This window comes from Stenella coeruleoalba (genome assembly GCF_951394435.1).
Source record: "Stenella coeruleoalba genome assembly, chromosome: 2".
Taxonomy (NCBI): domain Eukaryota; kingdom Metazoa; phylum Chordata; class Mammalia; order Artiodactyla; family Delphinidae; genus Stenella; species Stenella coeruleoalba.
This window is the reverse complement of record NC_137147.1, coordinates 174,277,527-174,293,326: the sequence shown is the minus strand read 5'-3', so window position 1 is coordinate 174,293,326 and position 15,800 is coordinate 174,277,527. Positions and strand designations below refer to the sequence as shown.

The 15,800-nt window shown below is 45.4% G+C and overlaps 1 protein-coding gene across 1 annotated transcript in view; it reads left to right on the top strand.

Annotated features, from left to right (window-relative positions):
- The window catches only part of BEND7 (BEN domain containing 7), a 77,231-nt gene that overhangs the window by 48,996 nt on the left and 12,435 nt on the right, over positions 1-15,800 (top strand). The window contains exon 7 of the mRNA XM_079914173.1: positions 13,881-14,000. Coding sequence (XP_079770299.1) covers positions 13,881-14,000 — 120 coding nt within the window. The remainder of the gene's footprint in view (positions 1-13,880; positions 14,001-15,800) is intronic.

Below are 15,800 nucleotides of genomic sequence, written 5' to 3'. Positions count from 1 at the left end.
TCCGAGACTGGAGAAGTCACGAGAGCACCACAACGTTGGCGGTATTTTCATGGACCTCGCAAACGCAGAAATCATCAGCAGGCATGGCGTTGCTGTTAACCACACTCGCGCTTACCACGCACCCGCTGTGAGGCAGGAACGGGTGACGGAGACTAGGGAGGCGTGGCCCCTGACCTTCAGGAGCGTGCCGTCCAGCGGAGTGACACACACGTACACGGTGAGCCAGGACCTAGAACCGTCTCCGAGGTAGAACAGAACAAACGTCAAGTGCCCATCATTCACGGAGGGAGAAAGCACAGAGGCTGGACGTCCCAGTAAGACAAGGGCTCACGGAACAGGTGACATCAGAACCAGACCTTGAAGGATGAGCAGTGTCCCAGATGCAAAGAGAATGGAAGAGGTTAACTTACAGAATAATTTCAATGCAGCTTCAGTGAAGTAAGACATTGGGTGAAAGCCTTTCGCCTCCAGAACTGTTTAAAGTCTATTCTAAGCGTTGGGCCTTGAGTCCTCACCAACCCGTTCACCTTTAAGCGTTTAACTTCATGTATATAAACGCCATTGCAATGGACTCAAACACAGTTTGCCCCAGGGGTTTTCAACCGGGGCTGTGCTTCTTAAAGCTGCCTCGGCTCCATCCCAGACTTAATGAACCAGAATCCTTCGGGTTGGGGCCAGAGACAGTGGCAAGACTGTCCCTGCTTTGTCACTGGTCTTCCGTAAGCTCGGAAAAGGAACCTCCCCTTCCTCAAAATGACAACTCTATCCGCATGAGGAGCAAAGGGAAACGTGGAGACGTTTGTTAAGAAAGAGATTGTGGCTTTTGTTGATCTGTCTTCAGCCCATCACACCACGGATGGCAACCCATTGTGGATTAACTCGCAGGGACTCAGTTCTAAGTCCCGGTGACTGAATTCTCACCCAGCCTGCATTTCATTACATAAACAGCCTCCTGTCAAAAGAGATGAGTTTCTGTCGCACAAGCAGGGCCACTATAGCATGACTGTGTTTTGCAATGTTGTGTACACCCTTCCCCTGGTGGACATTGCCGATTTGCTTATTTATCATGACAGTTTTCTGGCAGAGGCAAGTCAGAGGTCCCAAGGAAGGGGCAGTGTTTTCTGTGTAGCCCATCTCTTTTTCCTTTAGACCCCTGAATTGTGTGGCCGATCTGAAACGCTCACCAGCATCTTCAGGTAATGCCCCATCTCTCCTCTTTTCTTTCCCACTGCTGGGAAGCAGAATTGGATAATGAGTCCAAAATTGGTCAAATTGCATAATTCCTCGTAGCTTTTCTCCTGGACCTGTCGTTGGTGCTCGTGATCTGACAATTATTTTAATTCATTTCCACGAAGAGTTATTGACTCTCTCATACAAGGTGTGCTGCAGAAATCTGAGAGACTCGGGAGTTGACATTTGCTTGGATCGCTGCCCTAGAGGGGTTTATGCAGCTGATCATGGAATAGTTGCTGTCACCGTAGTACCAGGGACTGATGGTAAGCCCACAAAAAAAAAAACTAAGGATCTGTGTCAGTTTCCATTAAGAAAATGCCTCAAAATCCATCGACCTTTATTTCAAATTGAACTGAAAGCTGTCATCTATTGTGGCTGCCTTGAAGACATCTTTGTATAAGAGCAAGCCTGGCTGCATCTGTCCGGTTAAAAGCATCCTTAGAAGAGAGAGACGCTGCCTTTTGGAATGAGTCGGGTTTTCTCACCGACTGCTCCTTGAGTCAAGCCTTCTGTTACGCTGACTGTGTTTCCAGGTTCTTCTTTCTGGTGCTTCCGGCTCTTGGTTAGATTTTCACACCTCTCCATCATCAGCTCCTGGGATTTCTCAGAACCCTGGTGCCCCTACATCCACCCTGTCCCTTTGATCACAGAGCACATCCAGTGTCGGTTATGTTACGTCCATGTCTCCCCCAACCTCTTCATCTCCCCCCGTGTGGAGGCAGCTTAGCCATCTACAACTAAGTGCAGGCAAATCCTAAGTAGAAATGTGGACGCAAGCCAGGAGCAAGAGAGACAGTGGACAGCAGGCATCAAGGCACACAGGACATCCAGCCTAACCAGCGGGCACGGGGGCCTGGCCTGGCCTCTTTCTAGAGTCAGCGGTGGTCCTTCTTACCCACACGTGCATCACCTGAAAGGTGGCCTGGGGCTTCTAACACTAACACCCCCAGCAGACACATTTTTTTATACAAGCTATTTATTCATTCATTCCTTCCTTCCTTCCTTTACTGAGTGCCTCTGTTGTATACCAGGCTCTGGGTAGGATCCACTCCCTGTTCTCAGTGAGCTGAAAGTGTTAGTATGGGGAGTAACTGGTACAAGTAGAGAACAGAGGTCAGGGGAGATAGAAATGTAAATAGGTTATTGATGTAGCAGACACATTAATTTTCACAGAGGCATCAACATTCTCCTACTTTTCAAGTTTGAAAGTTCAGAATCACCGTCAATGCCTTTTTTTTTTTTTTTCCTTCTGCTACTAATCCCACTTCACGACCCGGTCCCGTCAGTTCTTTTCGTCCCTTCTCTCCCGTTCACCGGCCTCTGGCTTCTCTGACACCATCCTAGTCAAGCTATCCATCACCTCGTCCCTGAAGTTTGGCAGAAACACTCTTGAAATATCCTCCCTGACCCTCATTTCTTCTTCTGTAAGACAAGAGTTCATGACGTTTTTCCTACCGCTTCTTTGCCCATGAAATCAAGCGCAAACCCTGGCCTTACCCAGACTTCCCGTAACTTGATTTTCCTCTCCTCCCAGCCACATTTCCCTGGGCTCCTACCCGGCGACGCAGCCCAGCACTGACACTGTTCCTCAAGCATCACATACTCATTCTGGACTTTGAGTTGTGCTGTGTTCCCCAGGGCTACAGGCTCTTCCTCTCTTCGTAGACAAATCCAGCTCATTCTTCTTGGTCCGGCCCAAGTCTCATCATCTCTCCCATGAGCCTTTTCTCCTGATGCCCGAGGCTCCATTGATTTCTCCTTTCTCTAATTCCTATAGCACATGTTACCTTTAGACCGCTTAGCAATACATCCTGACCCTTCGCTTTGCTACTCATGGTTTATGTGAAGGACTGACTGTATCATTTATTGCCCAAACCGGGACTCTTTTGAGAGTGAAAATGGTGCTGTTAATCATTTCACCAGGAAAACAGACATTGTGAACTATCCTGGGCAAATCAGGATCTATGGCCATCCTACTTGTGTTTAGACATCTTATCTTTCCAACAAGACTGTAAGTTCCTAGGGGGCAAATCTTACATGGGGAATATTTGCTTTGCATATTCCGTGGCATGTGAAACACAATTAACGATCAATAAATGCAGGAAGGAAAGAAAGAGGGATGGAGGGAATCAGGCAGTCAATTCATCCTCACTGAAAAAGGTGGTTTCTTAAAAATCAAAACACAACTCCAGGACTTCCCTGGTGGCGCAGTGGTTAAGAATCCGCCTGCCAATGGAGGGGACACGGGTTCGAGCCCTGGTCCGGGAAGATCCCACATGCCGCGGAGCAGCTAAGCCCGTGTGCCATAACTACTGAGTCTGCACTCTAGAGCCCGTGAGCCACAACTACTGAGCCCGCGCGCCTAGAGCCCATGCTCCAGAACAAGAGAAGCCACCGCAATGAGAAGCCCGCGCACCGCAAGGAAGAGTAGCCCCTGCTCGCTGCAACTAGAGAAAGCCCGTGTGTAGCAACGAAGACCCAATGCAGCCAAAAGAATAAATTACATAAATAAATGTATTTTAAAAAAAAAACCACAACTCCACCCGATTGGATGTATACAAGGCATGAATAACAGGATAAGCACACAACTTCTCCATGACCAGTTGGAAGAGGGCAGCTGAAATTCGAGAAGGCAGAATATAAGTTTGAAGATAGAAGAAAAACAGCAACAGACAAATCAAGTGGTGCAGAGCACTTAAGAAGGGTCTAAATCGTGTCAGTCAAAACCATCAAGGCGACCCTGAATATAAAACCTAATCTGTATTCCACGGGGGCTCTGAAAGCGTGGATTATTGTTAAATGTCAAAGAGCCGTCTCCACGACGCGCAATACAGGAAGTGTAGTTTCTCGCACTTTCATTCATGCCAGAGAGTAATCATCTCCAAAAGGTAAAGTATAATAAGTTTCTTGTGGGATTTTGATTTTAAATAAACCCCAAAATGGAATCCGTAAGCAGGCTATATCTGCCATTTTCTGTCTTTTCCATCTCAAGACTCCTTGCTGTATCTGTACACTTATCCATCCCTGTGTTTTTCTAGCATCCATCCTGATGGCCTCAAAGAGAGTATCAAGGAAAAGTTTGAGAACTTTTTAATTGTCCGCCTCAACATAAGCCCCAAACTTCCTTCAAGCTGATCTCAATTAGAAGGGAGTTGTCACCGTTAAAAAAGAACAGGAAACAAAGTCTGAGGCATCAGCCCTGTCCTAATGCCCAGCATCTTCACCCCAATGTTCACTCTGCGACATCAGCCGCAGGTAGATGCAGGCAGGGATGGGGCAAGTGTGTTGCTCTGATGACCTGAGCCCCATGGGCAAGGCCCGCATCACCCCCACTGCTCTCCCAGCTCATCATTCTTATTCTTCCCACCTTGGCCATCTCTGAATTTAGGTGGTTGTGAGGGATAGGATGGTCCTTGAACTTCCCAAATGTGTCATAACTCATTCTGGTCCTGTGGCTGTTACTGGCTAGTGAGCGAACTCAGGCCCTCATGGAATGACTTCGAAAGTTCATGTGCCAAGAAACCCTAGCTTTAAGAACTCAGAGAAAAACTCAGCACTTTCTCCTCATGCATTTCTATAAAGAACAGATAAACATAGAAGCATTCTATGAGGCAGTGCTTGGGCACTTGGCGGACACGTGCTTTTGTGCCACTGACCAACTGTCTGAACTGAGGATTCTCGACCTTTTAAATTTTGTTTCACTTGAGGCTCTCAGTTCCAGATCTATGAAATAAATGAGTTACACTATTTCCAAGATGCCTTCCAAGTAGAATTTCTATAAATCTATGATCTTGAAATAGTTCTCTTTGCCAAAAAAAGGGGTAAAGAGTAAAATACCATTTTACCAAAGTTTGTTATCAACCAGATCTTAATATTTAGCAGATATAATACATCCCCTTAAAATACACCAAGCACGTGAAACAAACGTGTTACAGCACTGCAAGCCGAAGGAAAGTGTTGTACTTCCCACTAGTTGTGTTGCAGACTAGGTCTGCTGAGGGCTTTCTTAAATAAAAGTAAATTAAAATTAACTTCGTTTAATGTAAGACACCATTAAAGGCACTTCCTCTTAGACAGAGACCCCATTGTAGCAAAAACTAAAGAAAGGGAGACAGAGGACACTGTTCTCTTCCTCCAGACTACTCTGGCCTCAAATCTTTGAGAATCACTGTGATTCCACAAGATTGTTGAAACCTCCAAGTCCCAGCAAGTTTGGAGACAGTGAAAGGAGCATCATGGGACGTAGGTTTACTCCCAACCCTGCCACGTAAGGTCTTGAAACACTACCTTCTCTTGAAAACAAAAGAGTGTGGCTTGGCTAATTTTTCAAGTCTCTTCCAGTTCAGAAATACTATGGGTCAGTGAATTTTGTCCAAATTCTCATAATTAAATACGACTGGGAATCAGTTTTATGGATAACTAGATTGCTTTTCATTACAACAACCAACTGGAAGTTACAGCCCCGTGCAAGGATCAGCAGCAAGGGACGAAGTATTGGGTAGTTGTTACTGTAGCTATCACCCTGCTGGGACAGCCGATCGCCTTGCAGTCTCCTGCATATGCAGTTCAGTAGGATATTCGGATCTCATCAATAAACACATTATTGTTTGCATGACTGTATCTCCTTATCTTTACTTCTAATCTGGAGACTTCATATTTAGGTGCATTCATTGACGAACCACTGTAAGTCTTATTGTTAAATCAAACCTGAAATGAATTCCAGGACTCCGTGTATTTCAAGACCAATGGCTATTTACTGAAGAAACTCTTCCTTCAGTTCTTTCAAGTTAAGTCAAAGACCAGAGAAAAAGAGTTTCTCAGATTTATTCTTCCACAAACCATACATTTATGCTGCCTGTTATGTGCCAGCCATGAACGAGAGAGCTGTGATCTCTGCCCTTGTTGAGTTTATAGTCTAGGAGATCACTAGATGGTATTATTTAAAAACCACTGGTTAACGAACTCAGGGAGACCTTGCCTGAGAAGGTCGCATTTCAGCTGAGACCTGCAGGGTGATGGATTCTTGCCTTCACCTGTTCCTCCCAGCAGGCCGATCACCTAGTCTTCCGGTTCTCTTTTAAGGAAAGCTTTTGGTGCTCATCCTGAGAGACTGTGTGTAAGGAGTGTGCTTGAGACAAGTCAGCATTGGCATTTCCATGCCCTCATCCTAGGAGACACTGTCTGATTTCTTCATAGACTGATTGAAGAACAGCGTTTGTCCCCATTAGCAGTAAGTAGTCTTGAGGTCAGAAGTGGAAATAATGGTATTCATCTTCATCTTGAATGTATTGAAGACATTTTCCGCGATTCCTTTTCTCTCCGTCTTACCACTGAGATTGAAAACAGATGTTACTTCATAGCCTCCCCACCACCCCGCTCCTTTAGTTTAAGAATCAAAATGTTCCTCACCAGACTCTTTCTCCCCGCTGCTGCAGAGTAACGTGAAGTTGCTGTTCACGCTATTTTTCTTCCCTGTTCTTCCCTGTTCACGCTATTTTTCCTTTACCGCGTAAGTGTGTATCCATACCTCACATTTACTACCGTTTTGCGAATTTGTGAGTCTATATGTTATACACGGCCTCAGGCTCTACTTTTTGCAAGCTTGTGTCTTTGTTTCTCAAGTTTACTCATAGCAGCACACTTATAAAACTAGTGCATTCATTTTAACTGCTCACCACTGTGTAAATAAAGCGCTTTCTTTCCCCGGCCTTCTGCTAAGTTAGTTGGTTCTCCTTGCTCACGATTTTCCATGGAGGACGACGTGCAGTGGGCAGTGGAATTGAGTCTCGGGGTAGAAGCGTCGTCAGCACCACTAGGTGTTGCCAAATGGCTCTCTAAAGCCAACAGTATCACTTAGACATCCACCAGCAATGGATACGAAATCCCATTTTATCCTCATTCTTGCCAACATCTGGTGTTAACAAATTTTACTCTTTGCCAGTCTGATTGGTCTCAAACGACACCTCAGTGGTGGGTTCCCTGATAATTAACAAGGTTGAGCGTCATTTCATATTTATGACTATTTGGTTATTTTGCTCTGTGAATTTCCATCCTTTTCCTATTTTCCCATTAGGTTTTTGTTTCCTTATTGACTTACATGCATTCTTTCCTCTGTTACAGGTATTAAAAATACTTTTTCTCACTTTCCGACTTGTAGAAACTTTGCCGGTGAAGTCCTTTATCATACCAAAGTTTAGATTTAACAGTCAGATAGATTACTTTATGCTTTGTGCATTTCTTGTGCCCTTTTAAAGAAATTCTCCCTGCCCTGATTATGTAATGACATCCTCTTTTTCTTTTTCCAACAAAGTTTTAACGTTTTCTCTTTCATATTCAGGTCTTTTATCCACCTGGAATTTACTTTTGCCTAAAATGTGAGGGAGCGATTGAATGTGTTTTTCTCTATGGGTCGTTAGTCGTTTTAACACCATACTTCTTTTTTTTTTTTTTAACGTGAATTGTAATTCCACCTCTTTCATAGGCTAAGCTCCCCTTTTCCATGTTTACACTTGGTCTTTTATCTGCCTCTGAGCCAGTATCACACCGTTTTCATTAGTTTGGCATCGCAGTAATTCTTAATATCCTACAGGTCATGCCCTCCCTTTCTTCCCCTCCACCCCCATCTTTCCTTTCACGTTTGGTTTCTTTTTCCTCAGGTACATACAGCCTTTAGTAATTCTTTGAATGCTGGTCTGTGTGACATAGTCTTTCAGTCTTTGTTCTGCAGATGTCCTTATTTCACCCTCACTATACACCCAAGCTACCGGAGTCCGTGTCCCTCTCCCTTCCATACCAAGGCCACCTGGGCCCCTTAATATGGGGGGACCATGATCTCACAGACCTGCCGGGGTCTCCCTCCCCCGTTGGCTGCCACACTTCTGCTTCGTGTGGTTGAAAGCAGAGCAGCATTCACAGCTCTCACATGGAAGCATTACCTGAGCTGTCAGTTTGCCTCTGGAGAATTCGGTCATTATTCCTTTACAGAATCTGTGTGCTCATATACAACGCTAAATTAAAACTTAATTAATTTATGTGGAAAATAATCCCTATTAGCTGTGCCATCTTGGGCCGGTCATTTAACCTGCCCGAACTTTGAGCTTGTCATCTGTCCAATGGGATCACAATACCTGTGCCACCGGGTTCTTGCCAAGATTAAATGAGATAGATAGATGGTACTTAGCACGTGGGAGGTTTCAAATCATAGCTTGGAAAGAGTCAAAGGGAAGAGGGAAATGTGGGAGGGGCACTGGCTTTTATCCTCACTTGATGGGAGGAGGTGGGCACAGCCCGAACGCTCGGGTTCCCTTTCTCACCCTTGACCGGGGCCCGCACAGCCTCAGGCAGTTTGGCAGATCTAACGAGGACCCCACTTTCAGTTCTGCTTGATGTTAAGTCTTGATTTCCGCTTGTCTGTCTGACCAGAGGTTAACACTGAGTCAACAAATCAGAAGCTGGGCTCTCACAGCTGGCCGGAGTTTTAACCCAGTTAGAGGATTTCACAGTGAAATTAGAACTCTATAAGTCTTCTCCTGCTTCTTAAATTGTCTGTGTGATCCAGTGGCTTTCTTTAAACATCCGTACCATATCCTGCTTTTCTCAGTGCAGAGAGCCAGAAAAAGCCTCATGAAGAGTCCTCTAGGAACTATCGTGTGAACAGACAGCTGTTTGGGGAATGCAGCCGATCTGCTCTGTTCCCAGCTCATCACATTCAGACACGCTACACAACGCCGTGTTCACTGACGATTATATTAGATGCCACGTTCCCAGGGAAGGATCCACTCAGCCACCACTAGCTTATTCATTATTGATACACAGTTAAAGGGCATGGCTCGAATGAATGCAAGCATCTGAGAAAAGTCCTTATTCACGTACAGATCAAACTGAACATCTGTCATTTCCCTGGTGACCTCACATACTCTTTTGTGCCTTGGGACCTCAAAGTATGTAAGCAGAGTAGATGCTTCCACTCTTTTGTTTAGTTTAATTGTTGGCCTTAATCCACTTGTTCAGATTATTCGGACGTGTTTAAAATTATCCCTTGCTTCCCCTTAATATATTAAAACAGGAGGAGAGGGAAATTTCTTTTTAGGACCTACTGCATTCTAAGGATAAATGCAAACTGTTCTACTCTGATTCTTAATGACCCACTATTAACATAGTAGGAAACCCAGTACCTCTTTTCACATCATTACTCCTAATGGAACTATTACCAGGATAATAGCTTGACCTTTAGCTATAGATTCACATAGCAAAAAATATGTTCTCCTTACCCGATACCTCTATCCACATAGCATATGGAGTGTTCTCAGATCAATACAATGACTGTCCTTTGGCCCTGTTCTCAGGACTCATCTGCGCATGTAACAGAAAGAATAGGATTTCGTCCTCTGTAGGTAGATTCTAGTTAAAAGTTTCTTTTAAGTTTGAGTGTAAGCCATGAACCAGAATGTCAATAATATGCCCGATGGAAATATCTGTTTGTAGAGGTATTTTTCGGAAAGCCCAATGCTTTGCAAGCAAAGGGAGACCCAGGAGGCAGAGAGTTCCCTGGCTTCTTATGATTGAAACCAGATAACTTTTCACTGCAAGGAGAAAATAATAACCAGAAATTGTCACCTTTTGAACGAGCGGCAGAACACTTGAGCTTAAAATGGTGAGAAAGATCCGCTTGGAAGCCACCTACACAGTGGGAGACCTTCCCTCTGTTTCTCCTGGACCTAGTCGTTGACACACGTGGTTGCCGGGAATCACTTTGATGTTGGCATAATCCAAATCTGTGTTGTTAATTTCGAATCTCTGCTTCCTAATGTGGGCTAATTTGAATGCATGCATTTCCCAATCTAAGAAGAGAGGGGTTGCTATGGAAATTAATTACATAAATAACATTACAAGGAAGGAGGGAGAGGTTTACCTGCTAAGACGGTGTATTCAATCATTTCTGTGGTATACATTTTCCTATAATCGAATAGGGTGCCAAATACAAATATTGTCTTTTGTTCGTTAAAACACGATTTCAAGAACTTTTCGGCAGCCCTCTGATTAAGAAGTGTCACTGTGGGCATTTGAATGTAATAAAACCTTGTTTCTTTAAATATATGCTATTAAGACTTCCTACTAATTCAGATAGGCCTTTCTCCCCCAATTAGCCTAAATAGCTGAGCTATTGTATTTACTTCCATTAGAAACAAAAGTAGAAAATATGTTTATTCTTCAAATGTTTATGGCGTTCTTAGTCTAGGGCACTGCAGTAGGTGCTTTTAGGGAGAGAAAATAAAGACCCCCGAAGACCCCTGTCTATAATCTGGTACAGGAGATTCAGAAGCACCCCTACCCCGGGGATGCTGTCCCCTCTGCATCTCTCCCAGGTGGAGACTGCTTACTCGCGTGCCCCATGTATCGTAGATTGGGCAGCCTGGTTGATATTCTCCCTGGACCTTAACCCTCCCTCCTCCTTATCTCTCCTCCTCTTCTCAGTTGGGGCTAGGATGGAGCCTTTCCATCAGCACACCTCTGCATCTTCCTTCCCCTCACTCCCAGGTCCTGCTGCCATCTTGGATAACTTCACCATCCACATGAGAGATCCCGTGACCCCCTAGCTAGAGTGTCCAGACCTCGTCCTCACTGGCTTTCATCTCCACTACACTTCAGCCCCACACCGTTGACCACACGTCCTGCTCGCTGCCAACATTTGACGCTCCACCATTATATTCTCAGTTGCCCCTTTTCCCCGGCATCTCCTTGCCAACCCCACTGATATATCCATTCCCTGATCTCCATAGATTTGCCCGAGTCTAAGCCATTTTCTGGCTTCACGTGCTTCCCAGATATGGGTGGAAAGGAAGGGTGGGTGAAGAAAGCTGTAATTTCATCCCAGGGGGCATCTTCACCACCACCTTCAACGCTTTATATCCTGTCCTTCTGCCAAACCTGTCCGGCGAACTCCTAACCCTACACCAGCCCTCCCATCGGGTGTCTCCACCCCAGACGAGGAGCTGCCAGGTGCCCTGGAGAAAACACCCGCCCTATGGCCACTGCCGCCACAAGCACGCGGCCCCGCTCCTACTCGGCATCCTGCGCTCTCGTCTGCTGCCTTCCTGTTCCTGTTCTCCTCTGGGCACTTCCAGACGCTCCCGCACTCTCCACGCCCTTCACCACTGAGTTCATTGAGGCGTCAGGAGCGATGAGGACCCACCTTGATCCCTTCTAAGTCCACCCCTGTCTTCTCCTCCTCTGGGTTCAGAGGAGGAAGCTTTCCTCCTGGTCCCGGTCGAGGGTAACCCCCCATCCCTCTCCCGAATGCCGACCCTCCCCCAGTTCCTCTGGTACATGGTTCCTTAGACTGTCCCCCCATCCTCCCTGGATCCCCACTGGCCGCCTCCCCCATCCCCATCCTTCCTCCCCCGCCCCTTCCTCCCCCCAAGCCCACCGCCAGGCCTGGCGTTTGGAGACTGTCCTCTGTGGCCACCCTCCCCACGCCCTTGATGACGGCCTCCAGGGACTCTTTCCTCACCTCTTTCCTGGCCCTTCGTCTGCACTCGGGGCTGTGGGTCCCACCACTTGCGCCTGCAAGACCACGCTTCCGGCTCCTTCCTGGTCTCCCGTGCCTCAACCTCCCTTCAGACCCGGGGGTCCTCTCTGTGCTTGGCCAGTGCTCTGTCCACTCGGAAACTTCTCCCTGGTCACTGTTTTCTCTCTTGTCGTTTTAATGACCACATATATGTTTGTGCCCCTCGAACCTGCATCTTCCTCCAGGACCCCTTCCCTGAACCAAAGGCTTCTGTGTTGAAATACCCGCCAGCTGTCCCCATGTGAGGACTCCGCAAACACCCCGAACTCAACGTGTTCCAAGCCACACCTGATGCATCTCGCAGCTCCCCTCACACACCTTCCTCCTGTATTCACCGGGTCATGCTAGTTCCTGATCTGTTCCCCGTCACCCCTTCATCTTCGCTAGCGCTGGCCCCGATTCCCGCGATGGTGTCGATTCCTGAAAGGCATCCCGTGCTCCCACCCCCTCACGTCCACCCGCCCCTTGCTGCCCTGCATCTCTTCCTGCACAACTGCATTGTTGATGTTTATACACTCGGCCCCTCGGATCCACAGGCTCTGCACCTGTAGGTATAACCAGCTGCCAATCAAAAGTATTTGAAAAAGAATTCCAGGAAGTTCCCAAAAGCGACACTTCAATTTGCCAAGTGCAGGCACCTACTGACATAGCATCGACGTGGTATTAGGTATAATAAGTCATCCAGAAATGATTCAAAGTATGCAGGAGGATGTGCATAGGTTGTATGCATATAATACACATTGTATATACGGAACTCGAGCGTCCGTGGATTTTGGTACCATGGGGGTCCTGGGGCCCATGCCCCACAGAGACCAGGGGACGACTGTTGATGACTTTTTTCCCTTCTTCCATATTACTATTTCCTTAGGATACATTTCTAGGAATAGGATTACCAGTCCCAAGGAAGAACAGTTTCATGTCTCATTATATAGAACCATCTTATTTCCCAAAAGGGTTTTGCCAATTTATGCCAACAGTCATACTTGAATGCGCCAGATTCACAGAATTTTATCCATCTGAAGTATTAGCGTAATTGTTTTTCTAATTTAGTGGGTATAAAGTGTTTTGCAACTTGGGGGCTTACAAATTATTTGAACGTGTTTTGCTAAGTGTACTTCTTCCCTTTATCGGTGGAGGCTTGAAGTTGCTCTTTCATTTGGGATCAGCTCTTCCTATCGTGGTAGATTTAGTGCAACTAGTTCTGCTCATTCAAGTGAAATGTTTATTTTTTATTCAATAGAAATGTTACAGCTTTGTGTAGTTGAATCTGTCAACATTTTCCTCTGTCCTTTCTTTTTAAAAGAAACCTTCAAAATGTTAAAATTATCAATGTTTTCAATACCAAGGAGGCAGTGCAACGTGACCGCATAGCAGGCCTTGACCTTGAGGGGAGCAGGTTGAAAAGTGCTCAGGAACGATGTGTGAAGTAGAAATGGCAACCGCAGCGCTGCGTGCACCATCACACGCTGTGCGGCTTTACTGAGACAACTGTCATAGCACGTGACTCCAGTTTCCTTTGTGCTTATTAGGGAGCTCTTTCCTAGGAGCTGCTCGTACAAGATGCAAGAGGTTGACTCAAAGTAGGATTGGAACTTTCACTAACACCCAACTGCACTGCCTCTATTTTGAGTGCCGATCGACTTAGCAGGAATCACCACGAGACCATCATCTTTTTGCGTAATTTTCCATTTGATTTTGAGTTAGCAGAAAAGTGAAATATGTTGATACACTTGAAGAATTCTGTCATGGGGCCAATGGACCCCTAGGAAGCATTTTCTGCTCTGCCCGTAAGACACATACACATGGACGTGGAGCCATTAGAAAGAGTAGTTTCCGTAGAACTACTTAATATCTGTAACCAGTTTCATTTGGAAGCACAGGACATAGTATGTAGGATGGACCCTGCCAAGCTCCATCTTCACCAAAGGAATGCCATATGGATTTTGAGAATATCCACTGCAGAACTGACATCTTTTAGAAGTACACTCTTTTTTTTTTCCTTCTTGGGGTTATATTCCTTTTTCAGATCTGCATATTTTCTTTGTTAAAATATTTAACAATATTTCACATTTTCTTTCAGTCTTCACAGAAAAATACTGCACTGCTAATCACGTGGATAAACTTCCCGGCCCAAGAGACTGGGTTCAGATTCTACAGGATCAAATCAAACTGGCCCGAAGAAGGTTAAAAAGAGGCTCAGGTATGAATCAGCTGCAAGAAAATAATTGCAGAAGTGCTTTGTCGAATTTTTAGATGATACAAAGTACAGTTCTTTGCTCTCGGCTACTTCATTGTCTTTTGTCTTTTAAAGGAGAAGCTTTATATAATGTGCTTTGGTTTTGTATCTGAAAAGCTTAGTCAAATGATTTTGAAATTCACCTTAAGATTAAACAGTGAAAATTACGTCAGGCCATTTACTTTAAATAGTACAAATGAAAAAGATTGCTAATCTCGCTGGTGGTCTTATGTATGAAATGAGGTCTCTCTTTTGTGATTTGTTTCTACTGCCTATTGATTTTTATTTGTTTGGACCTCCATGACCTCATAAAAAGTACTAGTTGCTTAAGGTTAAAAAAAAAAAGAAGATTCTGTGGAAATATATTTAATTGCATGGAAAGGTGTTCTTACTGTACTAAGTGAATAAAATAAATTATAAATTAAAACACACACACACACACACACACACACACACACACAATAATCATCTTACCAGAAAGACCATGTAAAATAGAAAGAGATTTTTAAGTCAGATATTTACTTTTTTCTTTTTTTTCCTTCAATCTGGGCTTGGTGGTTCTGGGATCATTCTTCCAGGAAAGGTGAACACCAGTTGAATTATGACTATTTAGAGATGGTCATTTGAAATCTCGTTCTCCCCAAAGTGACGGTGGGACAATTTACCAATGAAGAATCCTTTTGAGGTCAGTTTTCTGCCATTATGTAGGAATAATCACCCCTAGGAGGCCACAAGCCTCTAGATATTATTTTTAAAAAACAAAACAAAAAACAACCGATCAAACCTCAGGCCCCCTGGCCTGCTAAGAGCCTTCTGTGCTTCTGTGGCTGTGGTGTGAGAGTTTGGGAGACAGGTTTTGCTTGAATGTCACACTCTGGGGGTCCATAGAACAGCAGTACAAACTTGTGAGACTGTCTGTAACACAGCCTCTTACTTGAACTTTCACTGTGAGTAGGAGTAACCGTGACCAAGCCTGCGGAAGAGCCCAGCCACCAGCCCCGGGGAGGAGAGCTCCGGGCTCAGGCTGGGAGTGCTCTTGACTCAACAAGACACAGAGCACCGAGGGACCGAGTGGTTTTTCCGGGTGAAAAACCTTACAGTTCTATAAAAGTAGCTAGCAAGATGCTACACTATCCAGCTATAACTGGATGAGGTTTTTTTTATTAAAAATCTTCCCTCCCTCCTTTTTTAACCTTTTGACTTCTTTTACACTTAACTGATGCTCTTTTTATAAAGAGCAATGGACTACTAAGATTTTTCATTGGTAACCAAATGGATTATTGCATTAGGTAACAAGTCACATCAGAGTCAGTAGATCTGGTTTCCAAGGCTCACGTCCGCTCTTCACCAGCTCTGGACCTTGGACAAGTCACTCCATACTTCTCATCTCGGGTCCCCATCACGAACTGGACATAGACGTACAGCCTGTCTACGTACAGAGCTGTCCTGAGGCTCCAGACGCGGGTTGTACATGAACGTCTTTATCAGTGAAGCTAGCGTACCTCTCGGAAGATGTCTTTGCGCGCAGCCATGCTTGGCGGCATGGAGGTCACTGAGGCAGCCACACGTCGTGTCCTCGGTCAGGGGACCAGCCAGCCTGCTGTGCTGGGGCAGCCGCTTTGCTCCTGTTGTCCCGGCATGATTATCAGTGATGCCCCTTTCACTCTCAAAGGCTTTCAGTCTTGGGCAGTAAATCATGTGCTTATCCTCCCCCTGGGTCTCCCAGTTTTCACTGCTGTCTTCTGCACCCCCAAATCATCGCAT